The sequence below is a fragment of the Stegodyphus dumicola genome, chromosome 12, assembly GCF_044657685.1.
Source record: "Stegodyphus dumicola isolate Sdum_Otavi_A_Nest chromosome 12, ASM4465768v1".
Taxonomy (NCBI): domain Eukaryota; kingdom Metazoa; phylum Arthropoda; class Arachnida; order Araneae; family Eresidae; genus Stegodyphus; species Stegodyphus dumicola.
Genome location: NC_140779.1, coordinates 115,043,879 through 115,069,513, shown reverse-complemented (window position 1 = coordinate 115,069,513; position 25,635 = coordinate 115,043,879). Strand labels below are relative to the sequence as shown.

Here is a 25,635-nt window from a genome sequence, read left to right as displayed (position 1 = left end):
TTTCTAAGGGATACTAGCTCGTATAACACATTACACTCGAAAAAACCATGAAAACTCCCATACAGCTAGCCCGTTCACCGAACTTCCAGCGTTCAGCGACTTTACCGCTCGACCGAACTTCCAGCGTTCAGCGACTTTACCGCTCGACCGCTGATGGGCCCTGGATAAAGATGAAATTAAAATGAAAATAAGGATAAGGGTGATAAAGGTGATGCAGACCACACCAAAAGAGGGGTGTGAAGTAGACCGTGAAGGAGTTTGGACGAGAAATAATGTGAGAGAGGTTATATAAATAAACATGTGACGTAAACACGTGAAGTGCGAATGAAGCAGGTGAGGGTGAAATCTTAAGAATGCACAAGGTACAATACAAAAATTGCAAGAATGAAAATATAATACAAGAGATGCTAAGGAAACGGATACATGCAATATGTGTAAACAATAAAAAGACGATACACGTGCAGTGAAAACAGAATTTAAAAACAAAGCTATAATTCTTGATTAAATATAGAAACAAAATCTTGAGTAAATACTATGTACTCAAAAGATAATCTAGATAGTCAGTACTATGCGATACTTAAAGTGGCGAAGAGAATAAAAGTGCCATGTGTCTGTGAAGTGTACCTTTCGGAAAGACAGAAATATCTTTGTTTCCATTTTTTTTTTCATCTTGAAATGCCTTTTAAGTTCTTTATTTTTTAAGTAACACTTGAGTAAATCTGGATTTTAAATTATCATAAATATTAATATAGGTATTTTAGCTAAACAAAATAAATAGATATTCCCAGTTTTTCTATCATACCTACAAAAGAAATATTTTCATTTTTTTTATTTTATAGAAAATGGCACATTAAGCGAATTAAATAAAACAAATATCTTATATTTCGGCATATAATGTACACTTATAATGCAAAAAATATGATCGAAATTTACAAATGCGCATTATATAAAAATAGTATATTAAAAATAAGGAAAATTCAGCATATAAAAGTTAAATTTTTACATGTACTTAAATTCAAGTTAACCTGTTTTTTTTAAAGAAATGGTATACCTTATGAACTAAAAAATTTTCAACATGAAATTTCATCATGTTCGTCTTCCGTTATTTCTTCAGGCACATCATCGAATTCTGTTTCATTTTCATCGTCATTGTTACTCTAATCCATATCATCCATTCCACCTTTTACCAACACAAACATCCTTGCTGCAGCACGATTTTCATTTCCTTTCGCAAACTAAGTGACTTTACATTTGAAAACAGCACTGTCTTGTTTCATTTGGTAGAAGCCGTATTTACTGCTAAAAGGAGCATTAGAGCAATTATATTTCAATTAAAGCTAATTCGATTTACTTAAGCCTTCGATGTCGATTGTCGTATTCAATTAAGCCTTCGATGTTCACTTCAAAAATCGCGGCTTAAAATAACTACAGAAAGAAAAAAAAATCTCTGATTCTTGATTCCACGAAATCATTCGGGTTAGAAGGGCATTCTTACCCCAAATTATGCCCCTTTTCTCGAAATCCTAGAATAATATTCTTGTGCACATCTGCATTGAATACAGCCCACCCTCTTTGCATAATTATTTACTTCTTCAAAGATTCCCCCCCACACGCGTCTTGTTCCCGTTATCGCTTATCAATTTCTTTTTTATATTATTGTTCGAACGCGTGGGAAAATCCTCGAAAGAATGACTTCAAAAGAGAAGAGCATCGCACATGTATCTTTCAGATTTCTTCGTAATGAAAGGGTACGAGTTATACGGCGAATATATCTAAAAATTATTAAATGTAGTTTGAAATTATAGGTGCGAGTTATAAGCCGGAGTATACGGTAGTATAAAAAATTGAACATTTTTTAATTTTCAATGACTTTAGCTTGTTTGAATTTTGAGATTACGAATTTTTTAACGTCAGGCACAATGTTTATACACTTGGATTTTATTGCAGAATAATGTGAAAAAGATGTCATAAAATACGTTATCGCAAAAGCAAGTAAAATGAGAGTAGTTCGTTTTGAAAATCTTAATGATAACTTTTCAATTTTTCAGTTTTTTTATTTCAGAATCAATTGAAAAATGAATTATTTTTTTTAAATCAATTGCCCTGATATTTATCTTGGATATCGTGAAAGGCTTTCGAATCTAAGAACTGTCTTCCTGGCAGTCTGGAAAACACTCACCAAGAGTTAACTTCAAGTTATAAAAGTCATAACATTTAATTGTATAACTTGTGACAATTTACACATTGTTCTATCATTTCGAACTTAGTCACGGGCTCGTTCGCTTCAAAGGTTTAGGCAGATTTTGAGAAGGGAGTAATGATTTAAGCAGTTAACTAAAACCGGTAGCTGGTCAGTCGGTCGGTAGCCTGCTTTCGGTAGCATTTTCTTATCTCTATTAAGATTTTTTTTTTTTTTTTAATTAGAGGTATAGGTATATTACGAATGTTTGCTGAAACAAAGGCCCCAAAAGCACTTTCATGCACACAATGCATAGCATGCAAAATGAGTTTTTTTTTTTTTTTTTCTGTTTAGTGGGCTTAAATGAAGAGCTAGCTTTTGGGGAAAAAACTATTGGTTACTTTCCGCATTGATTGAATAATACAGGGTTATCCAAATTAAACTTCCCCAACTCAGAGGCCTGTGCAGTGTTGTATGGGTCATAATGTGATGAAATTTTAAAAACAGACAGTTCAGATCATGCGCTCGAGATTTATTACACACACACACACACACAAAAAAAAAAAAAAAAAAAAAAGTACAAAAAGTTGCCGATAGGTGGCGCTGTAACACTAGTAATGTGCATATTGCAACAAGAGGGCTATCTGCCTAATGGGAGGGACGTCTTTTGTGGAGGACTTTCTAAGGGAAACTGGCTCGTATGCACGTTACACATGGGGAAAACCACGAAAACACCCATGCAGCCAGCCCGTTCGCGGGATTCGAACCTCGGACCGAACTACCAGTGTTCAGCGACTTTACCGCTCGGCCGCTATATCAAAAAAAAAAAAAAAAAAAGACGAGCCCTACAAAAAGTGGAAGACAGACCTTGCACAGGCAGTTGTTTCCAGCTCGCTGATGCACAATGGCGACTTTGAAAGACAAAAGTTCTGTTAGTGAAACTTTTCTACCAGAATGACGAGAACTCCTGTGCTGCGATAAGAGCATTCCGTCGGCTGAAGATCTTACGCCGTGGACCAATGACACCACGCGCTCTACGAGACATGATGAAGAAGTTTGAAAGAACGGGCCAGCTGGGAATTTTACCAGGTAGAGGACGACAGGCTGTAGAATTTGCACGCGAAGAAGACATTGCTTTGGTTGCGATTTTTGGTTATGGGGATTCTTAAAGGATCGGGTCTACCAAGAACACCCAGCAACCTTGGCACATCTGAAAGACGCAATTATTCGACATGTTCATGGAATTAATGTGGACTTACTGCGTTCCACTGGGGAACACACTGCTTTGCAAATGGAAAGAGTTGTGGAGAACCACGGCACACATATAGAACATCTGTAGAATGTCTTGTTGATCTGCAGCGCCACCTATCGGCAACTTCTTGTAGTATTTTTTTTAAATAAATCTCAAGCGCATGATCTGAAGTGTCTGTTTGTAAAATTTCATTATATTATAACCCATACAACACTCCGCACAGGCCTCTGAGTTGTGGAAGTTTAATTTGGATAACCCTGTACTTTCGAATGTTCAGCTGCTTGTGATTATAAATGAATTCACCTCACTGCTGAGCTCCAAGAGCAAATAAATAATTGTAATAAACTCCTGATAGAAGAGTGGAAACAATTCGTTCTAAACATTAGTAGCCGCCAGGCGTTTCCCCTCTCCGTCAACTGTCACCCGCCGAGCTCCGATCAGAAAGAAAATTTTAGATTCAGTTTTCTTAATTTTGATTTTCAAAAGCATAAATTAATTGCATTTAGACTATGCATCAGAGGCGTTGTTTTTCTGGTAGCTTAATTTGTACTAGGCTCACGGTGGAGACCAGCACCCGTGCCCGTTCTTTTTTGTTTTCTGTTGTCGCTAAGTCTTCTGCTAGCCTAATCTTGCTGAATAGTGTATTTCGGTTAAGCATGAGGCAATCAAAGTAGATATCAAATTTTTCGAATTTCCATGCGAAAAACGATTTATTTTTTATATCGGTAGCATTTTCATTTGAATGCTAAGAATCTTTATAAAGTGGCGCCTCATTTTACGAGAGCTCTTAAGAATAAACCAATACTCATACATCGTTTTACCGTCGTTTCTATTTATGACATTGTAGAGACGTTAGGATTATTTCGAAGCAGGAGACATATGGTCACTTTACTTAACCTGTTTCACCAAACTAAGTTAATGGCACTACAGGGTTAGGAAGTTATCCTAGTTATTGCTAGCAATCTGACGGTTAGGCCGCCTTTCTACATTTTACATTAATCTGTAGTTTCTTGCATATAATTATTTTCATTCACTTGCTTCATTATCTTTAAGATGCCCTTGTTGCAGTAATAGTCCGTGAACAGTCTATTCACAGGATATGTGATGTAGTCGGAAGGAAAGAACTGCTGTCGAAGGTGCTCTGTCAGAGGGCAGGAGAGCAGGTAATGAAGTACGTCCGCGTCTTCCCCGCGAAAACCGCAAGAACAGTTGACGTCCCGTCTGAGGAATCGTCTGTAATACGCTGGGAATTTCCCGTGGTTGGTACAGGCTTGGACGAAGAGTCGGTTGCATTTGAGCCTCTTGAGAGAAGGTATTGAGAAGATATTGTAAGTAAATATTCCTGTATCTTCTTCCTGCCATCGTGATGACCATGCCTCTTGAAATGTTGTCTTGAGGAGCCTTTTAGCAACTTCTGCGGAAAGCGGAACTTCCTTGTCAATTTCTGCTTTGAGAGCTGCAGTCTTAGCTAGGTCATCCGCTCGTTCGTTGCATTTCTGCCCGGTATGTACTTTTATTCAGTTGATCTTTAAAGGTATGGAAGAGCCTAACGTCAAGAGGATCTCTCTAAGTGCTGCCGTGTGCGGATATTTTGGAAGAAAGGAATTCAGCGCATTCAGAACGCTCATGCTATCTGTGAAGAATGAAGTGTGAGCTGCTGGTTGGGTACCTAGTGCTGCTTCTTTGAGTGCTAGGACTCGGCTTGGAAGACTGAAGCACGGTTGCTTAGACGGAATTGTGCTTGATAAATTTCTTCATTGTTCGAAAAGACGGTGAACGTTGCCCCTACTCGTCCTGAAATTTTTGAACCGTCAGAGAAAATCTCTCTTTGTTGTCCTGAGGGTGGCGATTTGCAACAGGGAAGGATGGGTAGATCTCTTGTGTGTAAGACAGGGGAATCTTGGAAGCTTTCTATGCTGGCATAGGATAGATGTAAATCTTAAGCAGGAGACATGAAAAATGAGCAAAGCCTTTGCGGGAATCGAACCACGAACCTCTGGAATACTCGCCCAGCGTGCTGATCATTACTCTACGATGGCATGCTAAGAAGGAGGAAGAAAGACCTTATATACCCCCTTTTAAAGGGCGACTGAGGTTTTAAAGGACTCACTCGCCAAATCCTGGGTGTAGAGAATCATCATCCACCACCCTTTTAGTTCGGGCGCCACTGTAGAAACATTAGGATTATTTCGAAGCAGGAGAGATGAAAAATAAGCAATACGCGCCCAGCGTGCTGCCCACTACACTACGAAGGCATGCTAATAAGGCGGGAGAAATACTTTAGAACATTTCTCTGAAATTTAAATTTATAGCAATTAATTCTATCCGGAAGTGGAAACTCATCTAAGATGAAGAATTTTATTTTATACTAGCGGGCAAGCCCGCCAGATGAGTGAGCTGCAACCAAAGCAAAATTGATAAGTTTTGTATACACCTAAAAAGCAAATCTATAAAAACATTTCAATATGAATGAAATCAGTTCATTCTTTCCAGGCAAAAACCAATTCGTAATGTTTTTTTTTTTTTTTTTGTTTTGTTTTGTTTTATTTTGAAAATCTGCTGGTAATCTCCGAAAAAGGAAAAAATGAATTTTTGATAAATCGTAATTACAATGATGAGAAGTCCGTATGAAAGCAATTCTTTCATAGAATTCTGAATAAAGCAAATAATATGAAGATAACAATTGTGCAATCTTTCAATAAAAACAAAGGTGAAAAAAAGTGCTTGGCATCGGCCATCAGTGTAACCACACACATTTAATAGGAACACTGGAAACAAGCGTAACACCTTTGCCATAGATCTTTCCCAGAAGTTAAGCAACCTTGCCAACAAGCTGTCGGGATCATAAAAGAGCGTGAGATTGCAGCTTAACCTCTTCCAAAATGATTAAACAGTTCCTATTTTTTTTACAGATCTTTAATGATAACGATAAGAAACACTTTAAGAAGTGTAAGGAAGAGTTCAAAGGAAAAGGGTAATTTAGCATTCACTGAAGCATGTTGTCGTTGTGGATGGGATTTTTAGTACAAGGTGCGAATGATAGTTGTTACAAATTATCTACATGTTGGTAACAAATGATCAAAACAATGATTGATGTTATCTTCCTAAAACAGTATTTCTTCAGATAATGTTGGGTGGGTTTGATATTTCTCGGAAATAAACATTTGCGTTCATTCCATCGTAAGTGCCATTTCTTTTATTTCTAAGCGAAAGGCAACATGAGTGGCAGCTATATATAGAGAGACATCCGATGATCAAAACAAATTAGTTCAATAAAACCTCGCAGTTGTTGGATATTTCTGACAGCAGGAAAGTTGACTGAAAAGATGATATCTGCAGTGTGTTTGGTAAGTTTCAAAATCATATTTCACATTCTATATCCTTTCTTCAATCAAAGTGTTCTGTTGTGGTGTAGATTGCATTTTGACAATAAATACGTGCTATCAAAACTGATAGTAAAGATAGAATAATAAATGTATAAAATAGAATTCGTATGGTTTTAAAAATTTAAAAACAGAATTCTTTAACAAATGATTTTGAGAAACAATATGAATAGTTGTACACCTATAAAATAATGTTTGTCGAAATAAGTTGGATTTTTAATGCAATTTGGGTACAAGTGAGAAAACATGCAGAAATTCCAATGTGTTCTGAATATACAAATGCCTCGTATTAAAAGCTGATAATTCTGCTATCTATATAATTGCATTTCATTTTGTCCAGTTTATTAATATATATAGAATAAATTAATGTATGCTTATGTTCCAAAATCGATTCGAAATAAATTCAGTTTGTCGTTAAATGTAAATAAAAACTAAATTTAAAAACATTCTAATCACCGGAGAAAATATTCATCATTAATTTATTTCATTCTTAGAATGTATCAAGCTTCGCTGATTTGCATAAGGTCAGAATAATAATTAAACTTGATCGCTAGCAAAGTTTGCTTATCCTTAACCGAAATATTTTAACATCATTTCCTTAATTTTAATTTGTAGTTACTTCCCTCTAATAATAATATTTTTGATAGATGTTTTTAGCGCTAATTCAAGAACAAGAAAAAACGAATACGTCGACAACATTTTGATTTTACAAAGATATATTTAAATACAAATTTTATGCATGAAGAATATACTGAAATATATACGTCTTTTGCAGTAGAATAAAGGCCGGTAACACACTGACATGTACCAAACTCCTTTATTTTTCATAATATTTAAAAAATATAAGCAACTAAAAATATGAATTAGTCGAAAATAAAGGTGGAAAAGAGCTAGTTTAAGACTACAGCCCGCAGCATTTAGCATTTAAAATTTTTTACCTAGTTTTAACTGACAATCTTAAAGTTTCTATTTGTTCAGAATTTTGCTCATAAATTTTCGTTGAAGGACATGTGCTGAACGTTAACGCTCAAGCCGATAATTAGCAAGTGCAACTTCAGTATTTCTTAATAATGTTTGAATTTAAGTTTAATTTTTACTAACCTAAAATTGCAGAACACTCTTCCAAGTGTTGAGCAGTCATAAGCTGAACACAGTCTCTTCACAGTTCGGAAAATCCATTTATTTCAAACAATCATATTTCAGATATTGGAACAGAACGTTCAAAATAATTATTAGTTGGAGAAAGCACTGAAAATTTACTTTGATCCTTTTTTTTCGCCTTGTTGAATACGTTCCACACAGATTAACATTGATATCTATCTAGTTCTCTTACTTATGACAGTCCTATAGCTACTATTTGAAAATTGTCGCAATGTAAGCAATTCTCGAAGAGGTAATTTAAGTTTCGAATGTTAACCTCTATTAAAACCTTTTAACTGTCATGCCCGAGATAATCTCGGGCACAGCAGTGGTGTTCGAAAATGTCACGCCCGAGTATTACTCGGGGTAATTTTTTTTTTTTTTTTGAGTGTATCGTATTGTTATACCCGAATATATATCGGGAGACGTTTATTTCGGCTTCATCTCTTTGTCAAACCCGACTGTATATCGGGAAAAGTTAATGTGCGCTCAGTTCAATAGATGACAGCACTTTACTGAAGATTTCAAAGGTTAGAGGATGTTGATTGGATTTTTGCAATAAAAAAAATTGACAATTTGTGTACCCAAATCATCAAAATAACTTGACAGTTAAAGTAACAATCTGGCTATTTCCACTGAAGTGTTTTGAACACTTCTCAGAACGAAGTTTTAGATCGTAGCCATTATGCTGTTTTGAAGCAGGAGATGTGAAAAATGTACAATGCCTTCGGCAGGACTCAAACCTGGACCTCTCGAGTTCGCGCCGATTGTGCTACCGTTACACCACGAAAGCATACTTGGAGGAGGGACGAAATACCCCGTAAGCTTTCGGCTTTCATTCCCTTAGTCTAAGCACAACATTAATAAAACGTGCTTTATAACTATAACATGAAAATCCAAAAAGCGGATATTTTGTCCCAAAGTTTTCAATACGTACTGCTTATTGAATGATGTTATTCACATTAAAAACGTTTTCAGCACAGTCTTTCGAAATTTCTGGAAGAATGCGTTACTTAATGTCACCCTATTCACCCTATGTATCGTTACGTTGCGTTCCAAACTGTATAATCTTTTTGCTTTCACAAAAGCTGTCATTGTGTTGCTGTTCTTGTTGCTTCTCCTCAAAAGCTCTGACATCAGATCAGCTCCAGAAAATTGTTGACCGTCAAAAAATCAATAGCAGTGAGGGGATCTTTAGAAAGTCCGATGCAACCTAGTATGTGATCTGGTGAAGCTGGATGGTCACAGAAGTTTTTACAACCGGGGTGAATTTTTCTGCCCCTATTGAAGACATTTAAGGTGGCCGCTTGTTAGTCTAGTCAGAGCAGTCTGGGAACCATGGTCACATTTGATTTCCAGTGGGGAGCCAGGGGATGTTCCTATGTACCATTCGTGAGTAGGTGGATTTCGCCATATTATATTTAGATCTTTTACTTAAGTAAAATTCTTGGTAAGTAAGTGAGGAGCCAGTCACCGTTTCATTTTCAATACCCTCATTTGCCAGTTTATCAGCGACTTCAATACCACTAATATTAACATGTGTTGGGATCCACTGGAGGTGGACGTAGTGGGCCTGAGAGGTATTCCTCAATATGAGCAGAATAGATATGCTGGTTGCATCGCATGCGGACGACGAGCCACCAAGATGCTATAGTGTACTGCGGCTGTCCGATAAAATACATACTTCCCCAAAATCGCAATCATAAGCCAAGATGGTATCAAGCCCCACATTAATCGCAATTAACTTGTTCCTGAAGACAGTGCAAGTGTGAGGGTTGCGTTGCTATATTGTAGTTTCAAAGTGAGGGGTCTTAATAAAGATACCGCTGCCAGTACGATCTTCTGTACGACTACCATCAATATAGACCTACAATGCATCTTTAGCATCTTTAGGAATGCAACTAATAATTTCCAGAGCCAGTTGACTGCGAAGGTATTGTGTGTACTGTCATTGTGAGAAAAATAAAGGCACGATGCCTCTATGCCTCGCATCTTCCACGATGCCTAGTGCATAGTCAAATTTCACATTGCTGCTATTTAGCAAAACACAGAGATTCAACCTCGCTTTTAATATGATTCAAAAGGGTTTTTTTTCATGGCCATGGGATCACATATAAAGTTGAAGCAAAGTTTAAGTTTTAATTTACTGGCGCCAAATCTTACGCAGTGTACAAATTTTTTATTCTTCGATTTTTAAAAAAACTTTGTGTAATAATAAATTTTATTAAAATTTGAGGATTTTTTTTCCTTTTCTTCTTACAGGTTTATCTTTTCGGCGTTTCACTTTTTGTGAGCGCAACCGAAGCAATCGGCGTCGGTGAAATAGGAGGAGGTGCTCTCGGCGGTCACGGGATCGGTTCTTCTGGTCTGGCTGGTGGTGACCGTGTAGGTTCCGGTTACGGTGGACGTAAAGGTGGAGTCTCTTCCAAGGGCTATGACCGTGGTTTCAGTTACGGAACTGGACACGACACAGGAAAAGCCATTAGCATTGGAGATGAAGAACATGGAGGTAAAGGTTATGGTGACAAAGGACTGGCCGGCTATGGGCTAGGTGGAAAGTTCTATGGTGGCTTAGGATACGGAGGACTCCTTGGACCCATATTCTTCTTCCGATAGAAAATTTATATAGAAGCTAAAGCGTTTTCATCAAATTTTAATTAGTACAAAATATTAAAACTGAAGTACCTGACATGGAAAAAATATATAATATTTGTGAAAGCTTACAAAATGCCATACGGAAGATGCTGGATTATGAATGTATTAATACAAATAAAGTGTTGTTTTAGTTTGTTGTTAATTCTTTTCCTAGATTTGATTTTTGCCTGCGGGTTGTATAAGATATGATGCGCTCTGAAATAAATTAAATGCATAAAGTATTTTAGATGATTTTACATTGTTGCACTTTCAAGTCACTTGGCCTTTTCCCATACAGTCAAGAGTAATTAATTTTATATTTTAATTTTCAATTCAAATACATTCATTACTATTAATAAGTTTTAAATTCCACAGTTTAATCTCAATTTCATAAGGAATAAACTTTTAATAAGTTTTCTAATCTCATAGGTTTTATCCTTCATATCCAAAGGAATAATCTATATTCATAATTATAATTTACATTTATAATCATAGCTGCGTTAGCGCTGGATTTTGACACTGAAAGTCCGATTTTGCATTTTTACTTAACGTATAGAAGATAAAAAAGCATGTAAATCGAAATATTAACTTTAAATTGCAATAGCTTCTAACTATTTCCCTTCAATCTGACTATTTCCCTTTTCTGTTCTAAAAATAGTAATTCCTCATAATAAACCTCTCTAAACTGCATCTTTTCAAAAAATAACAGTGTCATGTGACATCTACGTCATGCTGGTCAATGAAATGGTTTTGTGAACCAAAACTCAAACAGCCAATAATAATGCGTACGGCTTCGTAATGTATTGAATATGCCCAGAACCGATAGTAGTATGACGAAATTTATTTTTAGAAAAGAAGCACTTTACACGTCTTAAAATTGGCACAAATATACAGCTCTTGTCAGTATGAAACAGCACAATCAGCAGTTATCACTTTAAACTATTAGAGCGTTAAACACAAGGCAATGCAAAGAGCATCTAAAGAGCGAAGCTTGCACGAAGATCTCAGTACTCCTACGTCTACTCTGAACTGAAAAACTGAGAATTGATGCTCGCTCAGGTCTTGCCGGATACAGTTCCGATTACATATAGGTATCAATTACAGTACCAATTACAGTTGTGCAGGGACCGCACCAAAATGTTGCCAAATGGTCTTCAAGTTTGGCGACTTTGGGCGATTTCTCGCCTAACCTGGAGACAAAAATTAGTTGCCAAAACGATCGCCAGCTTTTCGATATCTCTCCAATTTAGCGAGACAGTTCTTTACCTCAGTGTTATATAGACTTGCCCCTGTAACTTTATTTTTACGGCAGGGGTTAGCCTTTTCAAGCATTTCATGTAACATTATACAAAAGATCCTTAAATTTAACATATAATTTCAGTAAAATTATTTACATATATACAAAACTCGTAGCAATATTTATATATAACGGAAAAAACCACTGTAAACTGAGTTACATGGTTTCTGAAGAAATGGAAAGGTATTACAGTTTCAGGATATGGCGAAAATCATTTGCAACGATTACTGAATTCACTTACAGTTTTAGATGATGCATGAATTAGAAGACAATTTACAGTCAAATGAACTTCAAAAAAAAGATTAATTTTGGTTTACTTTTTAAAAATTCTTTATGTAAGTTTGTTTAATAAATACTATATTTAATATTTTGATTATAAAGTGAAGATGTAATTCAAGAATGCACTATACGCAGAAATTACTGACAAGAGTTCCGACGCTCTTATAAAATCGCATCCAGTTCTTACGCGTTTTCATTCCAAGATGGTTGCAGTGCTAAAACAGATCGTAAGTAAAGATAATGAAGAATAACAAAACAATAAAAAAAATCTGAAAGCTTTCTCATATTTTTATATTACGCCCGAAGGGGCGTTTTTTTAACGTTTTGTCTGTTGCTTTTATTTATTAAATATTATGTTCTTCGCTCTTAAAATATAAAATTCAGTTCATAGGCAATATAAAATAATATTTAAAAGAGCATATCTTTAGAATTTCCGATACGCAGTCTCGCGCGCTGAAGGTAATTTTTTTTTTCTTTCCGTACAGTGTTGCTGTTGCTCGCTTTGAAATCGTTGAGTTTCTTAATCAAAAACTCATAAATGCTTTACAAAATATGAAAGAGATAATAAACAAATTCGAAATTCCAAGATTAAGCTTCCAGATGCCCATATTCAGGTGAAGACGTACATTATTCAAAATTTGATGGCTCTAGGTGCCGTTGTTATATCACAGTAAGAGAAAAATAAATACATATTCATTATTTAATTTCTTTAAATATAATACATAGCTTTAATATTTGGTGGCAACCATTTAAAAAGTGATTCGCCGTTTATAGTGAATCAACGCAAAATGCCAAAACGAAATGAATAGTCCTTTCTGGGCAAATTGCCTCTTGATCTAAAAATGGCATCTGTCAATAAAAGAGGCAAACGTGCTGATGAGCAGTATGTAAATATGATGTTGTGCAGAAAATTTTAATAAAAAGTCGGCTATCTGTAAAGAGACACAACACTTTAGAGTATTTACAGCATGTCGTAACATAGAAATGCAAAAATTTAAGTGATATATTTAAAAGACTTTTTTAAATTTCAGTTACGTCCAATAGACAACGATGGTGCTATAATTTTTTATACTATAATATCATAATAAACATGTTCTTTTATGGAACCTTGTCTCTATAAATCCATCTCGACGAGAAAACTAAAAGAAGTGCTGTCAAAATTACTGCGCGATGTTCCAATAGTCATCTGACGTTCAGTGAATTAAGGTACCAGTAAATGTAGATTAGAAATGCGTAAATATTAGAAAGCAGTTTATAAGAGACGATGCATTAGCAAAGATTGGTTTAACGCTTATCAGCTACGATGGATAGATATTTCATATCTGGCTCTCTTATTGTGAGAATACTTGTAAAACCTTCTACACCAGATTTCAGTCTCCGAGATAGGTCAGTGATTGTCAGATAGGTCAGTGATTGTCAGATAGGTCAGTGCTGATTGCCCTATCGAAGGCGTCGGGTGCAATTCCGGAGAAGACATGAAAGCTTGTAAGCATATATTGTCTGTTCCGCAAGGAAGCAACCAAAATACACTGCGATCCGAAACCCTCTCGGTATGTTGATGGCACGGGAAGATAGGGGAGACTCCCCCGGGGTATTTTCTCTCGGACTTCCAATGACTCGTCATGGAGTCATTTAACAGTTAGCAAGGCCCAGTGGAACCTATTATTCCAACACGGATGCACAGATGCCAGTCTCGCTTCAATCTGTAGCTACACCAAACTTCTTTCGGCTGTTTTTATTAGCCTCGAAATGCGTGATACCTCCAATAATCTGCAACAAGCAGTGCGTCGACGTTCTCAGACGTGTATTATGGTTGACGGTTACTCATTTCTGCATTAACTGTGAAATAATTCAAACAAAATATTTAATAAATTCAAACAAAATATCTGACTGTTTCTTATGTTAACGACTCTAACTATATTTTTCCTTGCAAATTTTTAATCAGCTTTGCCATTCCTTAAACTGTTGATTTCGAAACATCATGTGTAAATTCAAAATAAGCCTTACTTCTTTCCAGACGAACTAGATATTTCTGAGATTTACTCATGAAGAAGATCTACTGCAGAAATAGCAACTGTGCTCGAAATTAGCCCAACAAGCTGCAGCAGATTTATTAGATCGCGATCACAAGCATCTTATTTCATATATTTTTTCTTGCGAAATTTCTCAGAAAACTAATTGCTAAGAAGGCAAAAAAGTTAAAAGAATTTAACAAAGTCTCTAAGCCAAGAACAAGTATCTAAATTATAAATAATTAATTTTATCTTACTTAGAACCTCATTTTTAATAAACAGAGTTCTTTCTGAATCAAATATTTGCTGTCCCGATGCACACAGTAGTGAAAGTGAAAGAAATGTCCTTTTTCTATCGCTATTCGATTTTATGCATTTCGCAAACAGGCCTAAAAGTCTGTTTAACACAAGGTAATTAAAAACGCTTCTCATTTTCAATAAGCTTTCATGTTTGGATAAATTTAAAACGATTTCTTGGACAATTACAGTTGTAAAATTAAACATGATTAACTATCAGATTTCACCTTCTTCTTAACCTTATTTTGCTTCGACACCTTTTTTTCGTATATTTAGGCAAAAGCGCTAGATTACGCCTGCGCTTGGTAACAGCCTTGAGCACCTGATAGGTGACAGTGCGATTTGACTCAGTTACGCCGCAAATTTTGATGGAGAGCGCACCGGGGGAGGATCAAAAGGTCTCCCATCCCTCTCCCCTTCCACCAAGCCACACGAAAGGACTTTCGGCTCTGTCCATATTTAGAGTGCCGCCATGCCACACCGACAGTATACATTTACAAACATCGATGCCTTCTCCGGAATTCGAACCCAGGCCCTTCAGCACGGCGAATGCTAACCACTATACCGATTGCGCGGCTCATTATAAGTAAATAAAATTAATGGCAAAACATTCCATCATAAAGCAACTAAATAACTTGAGGAGAAACAAGCGTTCAATATTATTTAATTTCATATCTTAAAATGTTACAGACAATTATTAAAAATAACTCCTCGTCACAAAAAACTTTGCTGCCGAACTTCATGGTTTATTATTGGTATTACTTTGATTCTTACGCCCTCCGTTATTCAAAATGGTGCCAAAATTATCGCCGAGTTTAAACTATTCGCATCTAATATGTGACTGTCGTATCTCTGCGATTGCTTTTAATGTAGCATCAAAACGCTTATCTTTCCCAGAGCATTTCCATCGTATGAATTCCGAAAGATGCGGCTCTAGGTATGTCGAGCCGTACCCCTTTACTTTTTATTTCGCCGTTTAACAGAGCCACAATATACTGTCCATGTTTTGGGCGTGTGTACCCGTTGTTGGATCACCAAAATTAAAATTGTGATTCGCAGTCAAATGGCTGAAAGCAGTCTTTTCAAGCTCTTTAGGCTCGCCAGTACTTTGAATATATTGGGGATGCTTCCATTACATCGTCTACAGTCATTGATACCACTATTCTTGCTTCCCGATTTAGAATCTGAACAAAAAGCACTTGCAACTTTCTCTGCATTAATTTACCGAATATCCACTGCGTAGAAGTGCTGCCCACATTGTTTTTTTCAAGGCACGAACAAAATCTTCAACTGTGTTCGCCTCTTCGTCCTTTAGATTGTCGAAGTAATTCTAAGGAATGAACCTCTATCATAAAATTGTTCCACATGTTGAGCTTTTATCTCGCCATTTAAGCAACGTTAATTCCTCTAACCAACAGTAGATGAAAATCTGCGTTGGTATTAATGGTATTCTAAGTACCACTAAACCAGTTTGTTGGATCGAATGCTCTTTTTGTTTGTTTGTTTACAACTTTTTACGTTGCACCTTCACATACCTTAGTTTACATATAGTTCTAAGCAATGATCCCCAGCCCACCTACCAGGAGAAGACTTTTATTTCGCGTACATTTATACATATTCGATTGCCAGGTAATATAGTTTTTTTTTCCGGAAAGTAATACTGCATCTTCCTCACTTCTTGGTAAATTAAAAATTCTCAAAACTTTTTTACAACGTTTAAATTAAAAAAGACTACTACGATATTATGCTGTTCGTCAAATTCGGCAAACAGAAGTCTAAAGTGTAAGTGCCGTTTTTTACATAAATGTTTAAAATTGAAAAACGACAATTACGACATCACATGGTTCATTAGATTCGGCAAAAGTTAAACTGAAAAAAGACTATTATGAATTCATGCGGTTTATATATTTGGCAGTTTATCGCGGGGGCCGTGAAAATCAAGTAGTATTAATGTTTTTTTAAATAAACGATAATGCATGTGATTCATTTCAGGTTTTCATTAATTTATTAATTTTTGTTAAGTTTAAGCATTTTGCTTAAAGAATATCGCTTAAATTTTTCTATTTTTTGTGTCGCTTTACATTGTACTATCATCTCGTCAGCTATAAAAGGGAGATGTCAAATCTCCATTCGGAAGAATTCTTCCAGTCCTTGAAACATATGACCTGCAATTTGCATTAAAATTTCATCATTGTTTTGAAACGTAACAAATTAATTGACTTAAATCAATGTACGCACTTAATAAAACTTCATATCTTCTTATATGTGCACATTTTTTACTTATAATTTCTGAAATTCTTATAATAAACCAACAATTTTTACAAATGTCCTGTACCGTTGGTAGAATTTTAAAAGATGTTTTCATTCCTGGACTATCATATGTTATCTCCCTGGACTACGGAACATTTGTTAACACAGTAACCTTTTTTTTTTTTTTTTTGTTCTTCTCCATTGCTACTGTTGCATTACGTTAATATTTCTTTCTTTCCCTATGACATATTTATAAAAAGTTAAATGTGTGTGTATAATCGTTGCATTTTTCATAAACTGTTACATTGGAGACACCTAACTTTAAAGCATGAAATAAAACTTATATACTGTAATAAATGTAAATAAATACGACATTTATAATAAAAATATAGCTTTATTACATTTTCATTGCAGTATTAAGTACAAGTTCTGTTTTCATCTTCTTTATTTATCAGCGCATGAAACCTCCGTATCCAAGACCTAAACCTCCTCCAAGCATGGGTCCCATGAATCCACCACCCATACCCATGCCACCATATCCTCCGCCCATCATGCCAATGCCTCTTCCACCCATCATGCCAAGGCCTCTTCCTCCCATCATGCCCATGCTGTAGCCTCTTCCTCCCATCATGCCCATGCCGATGCCTCTTCCGCTCATTAATCCAGCTCCTCCGCCCATCATTCCACTTCCACCGCCGATCATGCCAGCTCCTCCACCTAATGATCCAATTCCTCCACCCATCATTCCGGCTCCTCCTCCTATGCCTCCACCGTAGCCTCCCAATCCGAACATCTGAGCAGCACAGCTGGAAACGGAAACGAAGATGCAGAAAAGCTAAAAAAAAAAGAATTCTCGTATAAATATATGCCTAGATTACATACTTTAATTTAAAATGCTAAAGACTGATTAATAAATTTAACAAAAGGCGGTGATATCATTTCATTTACATTTAAATCGAATTTGCAGTATTTCCACATAATACTTAATTAATAACTAAAATGTTAACTAAAAAATAAGCTAAAGAAACACAGGGCGAGCATAAATCGATCATCAGTTACGAAAAAGTATTTTATGAAGAAGAACAACTTAAATCCCTCATTTATTCGCGCAGTCTTATATGCACTTGATTTCAATGTCAATCAATACCTGAATGGGATTGCTTTTACGGTTTCAATGTTTTCAATAAATTCTTTCCATCCGTTGCAGAATATGTCCACGCCAGGACCCGAATAAGACAGTCAGCGGCCTCTTTAAGAGAGTTCTTTCCAGAGCTCTACAACACATACTTTTAATCTTTCTATGAGCAAACATTAACATTATGAGGGTTTATAGGATAATTTTGGTATCCTAGGCTCAGGCTTTACCAGTTACTACACTACAACTGTTGTCGCCTGACGCTGTCTGAAAGTGTCCGAATTCAAAGTGTTTGAACCGTTTCTCTCATTCTCAAGTTCTATTATTTCCGGGAAGCATCGTTATGCTACACTGCAATCTTTTACTCCATTCGAAGCTCTCAGAAGGTCGTATCACACATTCAAATCATTTCAGAAGAACAACTCTTTAGAAGAAATTTTCTGCTTTGTCACACTATATGAAATAGCCAATTACCATGCGTTGTTTTGGGGTTGCCATGTAAATGGGAAACTAGTTCTCCAACACAAATAATGGCTGATGACTGGAGATTCGATCCTGATACCTGATTGGTTGTTGAAAACAAATAATTTACGATTTTTTTGAGAAAGAAAAAAAAACATCGCGCGTTTTTATTTCAGTGGTAAAAATGAGAGAGAAAAATTGTCTAAAGCAGCTGTTCATCTGAAATAAATGGATGTGTGATTCGTGGGCTTGTTCAGCCTTAGGTTCACTGGAAAATGTTACAAGAGTAACAGAACATTTGTCGGAAGAACATCATGGCTTAGCCCCTTGAGAGCATAAAAAGTGACCCGTCTATGGTACATGGTGCCACAAGCATGAACGTAGCTATGACCCACCGGTTCGAAAATAAGGCCCCCAAAACAAATCTCTCATAATCCACCGGTGGGTCTCGCGACAGTTAAGGAGTTAAAATCAATCCTGATTAGTGTATCTTATGTCTGAATACAAGTTTAGTGTAAGGTGATAACGATAAATAGTTTCTTTTTTGCAAATAATCATATACATTTCTGCTTCCAAAAGTGAGTTTTTAAACTGAAAAGAACCTGCTATGAATCTTCATACCTTAGTATAAAGCCTTCTACGGATCAGATGGTATTAAAAATACTTACGTATTTTAAGGTGAAACTGCGGCAGTGATAATGCAATCTAATTGACAGCGATTTTCGTAATTGAAAACGACATTTATGAAATGATCAAGAAAACTTCATTGCTTTTGAATACGGGAACAAGAATGAACAAATGTAAGTCGTCATGCTTTTAAGATATTTGAAAAACAAGAGATATAAAACTAAGAGATAAGTGTAATAGATAAATAATCTACATAAAAAATAGTCATATGACCTGAAACGATAAAAATTTTAAATTATGTTTAAATGCTTTCACTATTTATTCAGCTTTTATCAACGTGTAACGCTCGTTTATCTAAAACGAAATTATTCAATCAAATTGCTAAGAGACCACATTCTAGGATATAATAAAACGCGACATATAAAGCAAGCATTTAAGGTTGGTAAAAAATTTAAAGAATATCTTCTTTTGTAGCCCTTCTTCTATAAACACGAACACCAGCTAACTCTAAAAGTATTTATTAACACAGCACAGAAACAGTTCCAAAGAAAATACACATCAAAACAGAACATACACCAAAGCGGAACACCTAACGTTTAGACTTAGTCGAGTCATCGGGACATAATATTAGAGAACTTATTGCAGCTGGAGGTCGGCTGATTGTACGTAAGTTGTTCTTGTTGCCACTACGTGACGTTCGATAAAATAGATCAGTTACATCCATCTGTTACCATTTCATATTTGACATTTTTATTAATCTGAAAATTTAGAGAAAAGAAGAAGTATTTTCTTTCCTTACATATCATTTTTGCTATGCTTGCAGATAGCTAGCTATCTTTCCGGTTCTACTAGAGGTAAAATTATAACTTCTGCGCAGCATGGGAGCATTCTAAATATGCGGCAAGCCAAAAGTCCTCTCGAGAGGTTGATGGTAAGGGAAGAGAGGTGAGAGAATCTCGGACCCGCCCCCCCCCCGAGATGTTCTCTTTCAAAATTGGGGATGGAACTCAGAAATGTCGTACTGTCACCTGTAAGGTGCTCAAAGCTCTTGCCCATGACAGGCGCAATCTCGCACTCCGTTGGCTTGTTCTGATGTTAATGTCAGACAAATGAGATAAGTCAAAGCAACACAGCAGACCTGTATCTCAGTTTCGATCTCAGGCGTACTCGCTGACAGTTTCGTGGTGCTGTTTCAAATATATAATGTGAATACTAGCCAGTTTCCTACAGGAAGTGTTTTATGAAACATCCCCCCTTAGGTAGATAGCCCTAATGTGCTTTTCCATATTCAAATAACCTAATCTAAGCTATTCCTTTGACTCTAATGACATGCAGTAGGAATCAATACTCTTTCCCTCCTAATTTGTATAACAATGACAAGCTGACCACTTGTCCAGGCAAGATGCACAAGAACCCCGGAGCCCACGGTCTATAAAGCGCAAATATCAGCGCACTGCCGGCAATGTCTCTCTAAGGCCTGTTTGAGCCGCCCAGCTCAGTTTAGTTTAGTTTTGCGTAACAATACAAAGCTGAATGAACACCTATTTTTACTTCCTTATACGAAGTACAGGAAGTATTATAATTGCAAAAAATTTTGAGTAACATATTTTAACAGAACATTTTAATCGCTCCTGAATCCATTTGGATAATTTTTTTGTGTGACATCTATACGTACGGACAGAATAAAGACACTTTTTTTCCAAAACGGATTGTAAAATGGATTTAAAATGAATTCAATGGGGATTTTTTCCTGATGTCTGCACGTATGTACTTATATATGTTCATATTTATGCATCTCCAATAACTCAAAAATGATTAACCGTTAATTTCAAAAATTTTGTAATTTTTTAGGTCATTTTCAGTCTGCCTTAAGAGATCGGTTAATTAAGTCAGAATAAATCGAAGAAACAAGTTTGGATGAGTTGCAGCAAAACATGTGTGTAATTTAATAGGTCGTACAAGGAAGTCATGTGGTGCTCACATCATATTTTTTTATCGGATTTGCAATCTAATCAAATAACGAAAACATTTCTTCGAAAGATGAGGATCTTAAAACACTAAGCTTGCTTCTAAACATATCAAAATAGTAAAATTTGATTTAAAATAGGGCATAATGAAACTATATAGATATAAAGTATAAAATACTAAGCAATTCTAAAAGAGTATTAGATGTCTATCTTTAAATTCGAACTTTCATGTTACAGCTGCTTGTGATGCTAATCAGATTGCGTTTGGAATTACGTACTAAGAAATTCAAGTGGTGTCATTATCTCATATTTTGTCGAAAACACGTAGAATAAATAGACTTAAAATGAATGAGTTTGCAAATGTTTTAAATAAACGAATTTACAAACTCTGCAATTGAAAGGAGGAAGGGAAATAAATGAATTTGCTAAACAGAAAAATAATAATATAACGCAGTGGTTTTTTTTAATGTTAAAATAATATTGTGAGTAATATATGTCATCAGAAAGTGAATTTAAGATATTTGACAAATAGCAGATATAAATCTAAGAGATAAATGTAATTGAAAAATAAACTATATAAAAATGCTTATATGATCTGAAATGATAGAAGATTTTAAATTATGTGTAAATACTTTCACTATTTGTTCCCCTTTCATTTGCGTGTAACATGCTGTTTATTTTTTGTTCTGTTCTCTCTAAACACGGAAGTCAAACCCCAAAAAAAACTTTGTGCAATGATTCCTCGCAAGCAAAGGGACTCTTGCTGTTGTTAATCTTTAAATATGTAATTTAAAGAAAACTGAGCTAGAAATGCAATCTTTGCTTTTGTTTAGTTTCAAACAAAACTTATTTTTGACATTCCAAGAAATTATATTATTTTTCAAAGCATTCAATTTCCTTTTTTGATTTTATGATATCGAAACATAACGCGTTTAATATACAATTTGGGTAAAGCTGTTTATGTTAAAGCTCTTATTTTTGCTTTTAACAGAAAAATTTCAAATACAAATAAAAAGGTTTTATTAATTATAGTTTTCAACTTGCAAGCACACACATACTATATGCTATCCAGTCCTCCGTGAAAACCGTACCATTTTCTGACAAAATAACTCTAAATATCACTTTTAAGTATAAAGATGCAATAAAAAATTGAATGTTTTAATTTTAGTTACTTTTTAGCTTTTCTTATGCGGCGAGAAAATTTCCTTCTTCGGTGTTGCATTAATTTCTGTCTCAATTCTTAAAGAATATTGAAGCAGAAATCTAAGTAGAACACTTTGAGTATTTTGTGTTTTTCATGAGCAGTTTGTGTCCTGTCGGTTTAAATTTTCAATTGCTGAGAATAATTTTCAACTGTTAACTAATGATTGATGTTAAAAACGTTTAACTTTTAATCTTTTAGTTTAGACTTCTTTTTATGTTTTAAATCATCGTAATATTAAGCTACACATTTAAGACACTTAGTGTCCAACAGCCTGACAAAAGGCGAGGTCTCATAGATCTGCCAGTTGACCTTCTATAACAACCTTCATTTGTCTCTCAAATTAAAATAGCTCACTGCTTATTAGCTGAGTGATTTAAAAGCAACGAACGTGTTTATTAATACTTTATATCTTTATTTCATTCTTTAATAAAAGTCTCTATCTGGTGTAATTTTTAGCCCACATAATTCTTATGATTACTGATTACTGATAATTTTCATAAAACTTTTCACTGTTCTTTTTTCAATGAAGAGTTTTTAATGCCGTATATTATGCCCTCAGTAGATAACAAAGCTTTCAATATCAATTACTTTTTAAACAGTTAAGGATTTATAGCGCTAGTTTGAACACCAATCACTTGAATTGATACCAATTTCAGTAATACCAATCCCTCATGGAGATTAAAAATCACATCTGAAATTTTAAGGTTTAGTAAAGCAATACGAAGTTCCACAAAATTAAATCATACAGTTTTACAGAGCGTGTTCGCACAGTTTTAGAAGATTTTTACTGTATTTACAGACATAAAAATTTTCTTTGTGACGACATTTTCCCATTTTTCTCGAGATAAATGTTTCTCATAAAGGATTCTGCGTCCTGCGATGTGTCGGGGAGAAAAACGACGCACATAATGTGTTTTCACTTTTCTAAGATTCAAATCAGCAATAACCACTTTAGTTACAGTTGATACTAAGCATTTTAAAGATTTTGAAACTGTCCTCTGACTTGGCGGATTTTCGTTTTACGTTAAATATCTTACCCTTGCAACATTCGAAATATTCCGTTTTTTTCCCCTTGGATACGCATTTGGATCAATTTTTCCACTTGAAGCCAAACTTTGACTTTTCTTCCTTTCTTTGGGGGTTCATGATATTACCTATCGTAGCTTTAGATACCGAAAATGGTTTCACAACGTTTTTTAATAACTAAACACGAATAATATTTTTCGGAAAACATAGCCAAATATAGCCTTCCATCCATAAGCGCCATTTTGCATGAAAACAAAACTGCCAAGTAGCAGACGATTATTTATATCTCAAAAATATAGTTGCAGTGAAAAAAGAATTTCTAAGGAGACGCTATATTTTATAGCAAAGCAAAATCGTTCAAAATTTGTGCTTACATAAAATTTGAAACAGTAAAGAGATACAAAGATATATGTTTAGGAATAATCAATGTAAAAATCTAATATACTTACCACTGCTTGCAGGGAAACCATTTTGTTGACGAAGTGCTCAAATTTATCAGAATAATCTGTGTTTCAAATCCGTGTAGATCGTTGACTGTTGTGCCTATCAACTCCATGATGGGAATATTTATACTGTAACTGAGTAGGTGACTATTAACTGGTCCAGAAGGCGCTCGATTGTTTTAGGAATAGAGAAGTAGTAGCGCATAAAGTCACACCTTCGATTTAATTCAGAAAATAGTTTCTGGAGCGAAACAGTGTGGTCTTTGCTTTCTTGCATTAAAATGCTTTCAATTGTTTCTGTGTGTGAAAACTGAAATCGTTCTTTTACATTTTACCTGCGGAAGTTGAGCAGTTTACCTCATTTACTTCATTACAATGCGTCGTTGCAAAACTCTCTATTTATCGTTTATACTAAAAGAATATTTTGTCTGTAAAAACGGAGGTTAATTACTAGTAGAATAATAGAATATGCAAATGTTTTAGATCACTGAATTTTATTTTCTTCTTTTAAAAGATTTTCTAAATGAATGTTTGTGTAATATTTGTTTATTTTTTTAATAATATATGACGAAATGTTTAGTTTTAATTAAATTGCTTTCATATGTAGAATGTGGTTTATTATAGAATTTAAAAGCATGATTTTAGGCGCGCGAGCATTTTTGAACTCATTTCTTTTGCATGCCAAGACAGCATGAATTTAAGTGCTTCAGATACCGATATTTCATGCTATGTTTGTAAGTGCTATGTTTACGGTATATTTCTGCGAGTACTGTGTTACCCATTTGGTACAGTGCTACGAAAAACATGGGCAAGTATATTTGTTTCTGCATTCATATATTTTCAGAGATCAATTTACATAATTATTTTTTTCTTTGAAAGAAAATGCCTTCGAGTAGTGAAAAATTATTAACATTTATTTTCATAAACTGAAAATTTACTTCTGTTTATGATTTCTGGTTTCGAAAAATTAATTTAGAGAAAATTCTTACCTTTATCAAGTCAAACAGATGTTTTTGGAAAATACATATATATGTATTCCTATAAATTTTAGGAAAATGGCGAATAAACAAAAAGTTATTTATGTTAATACAAAGAAATAACTAAAAATATTTTGTAAATTATCATAGAATAATTTAATGGAAGATTACAAAATGTTATTTAATCATCACCAAACTACTTTACAACGAATGCGATGCAGCATATTTAGAGTAAATTCTATTAATAATTTTCTATTGATTCTTTGCTGATTTTGATCTAATGTTTCATTAGACTTATTTTCACTTCATAGTTTGTTTATGAGTGTATTTTGCTAAGATCAATAACTCAAGTTTCATATAAAATTTTGAGAATAACTTCATGCAAAGAATTAACTTCAGAAAGTTTCCATAGATGGCGTTAGCTGCATTATATTTCAATTATAAAATACCAGCGTGAGTAGTATTTTGAAACTGGCATTTAATAGATATAAATTTAGTAAGACAGACTGCGATTATTAGAAATTTAATAATTGAAATTTTCAATCAGTCGAACTGAAATATTTAATTGAGGGAACTGATTCAATAGTAACTTTTCCCGTAAGCCGAATTTCTGTAATTTGAAATATTCGATAAATTGAGCTGGAATAATGTTGAAATTAGCTTTCTTTAGCAACTGTAGATTATATACCGGAAAATTCTCTATAGAAACCTTAAATATGATATAAATTGCATTCTCATGCTTTTCTTTTAATTTGTTATAAGCAACTGTATTCATGCTTACTAAACAGTTAAAATCATACTTTACAGAACGCCTTTAGTTTAGAATTGCAGTTTATATTTTAATTTGCATTTCTAAAATGAATTATGTAACTGAGCTATATCATAATTTATATTTTTATCCTACATTTTAGAACATTCAAGGTACTTTCTTTGAGAAATAGAAAAATGTGGTCCTTAAAATATTTATTATGTTATTGCTTGTATTCATGTTTTTCCTGTGACATTTCGGCTAGAAAAAGAAAGGTGTTGGTGTTTTTAATTATGGCAAAGCACACTAAGGTTATTTGCCTT

At 34.7% G+C, this 25,635-nt stretch overlaps 2 protein-coding genes across 3 annotated transcripts; one reads left to right on the top strand and one right to left on the bottom strand.

The window, feature by feature from the left end:
- The first annotated feature begins 6,495 nt into the window (after window positions 1–6,495).
- On the top strand, window positions 6,496–10,751 carry LOC118191285 (uncharacterized). The gene is made up of 2 exons (XM_035362089.2): window positions 6,496–6,778; window positions 10,217–10,751. Exons 1-2 carry the CDS (start codon window positions 6,758–6,760, stop codon window positions 10,568–10,570), a joined length of 375 nt encoding a protein of 124 aa, XP_035217980.1. The 5' UTR covers window positions 6,496–6,757; the 3' UTR covers window positions 10,571–10,751.
- Window positions 10,752–16,987: 6,236 nt separating this feature from the next.
- On the bottom strand, window positions 16,988–23,853 carry LOC118191270 (uncharacterized). 2 transcript variants are annotated; one of them, XM_035362080.2, is made up of 2 exons: window positions 18,989–19,125; window positions 16,988–17,558 (listed from the first exon to the last, which is right to left on the bottom strand). In XM_035362080.2, exon 2 carries the CDS (start codon window positions 17,514–17,516, stop codon window positions 17,175–17,177), a length of 342 nt encoding a protein of 113 aa, XP_035217971.1. In that variant the 5' UTR covers window positions 17,517–17,558; window positions 18,989–19,125; the 3' UTR covers window positions 16,988–17,174. The 2 variants fall into 2 exon arrangements, with proteins under 2 accessions (XP_035217971.1, XP_035217965.1); XM_035362074.2 differs by lacking the exon at window positions 18,989–19,125 and adding an exon at window positions 23,594–23,853 and having other exon boundaries at window positions 16,989–17,558.
- Between the last annotated feature and the right edge of the window lie 1,782 nt (window positions 23,854–25,635).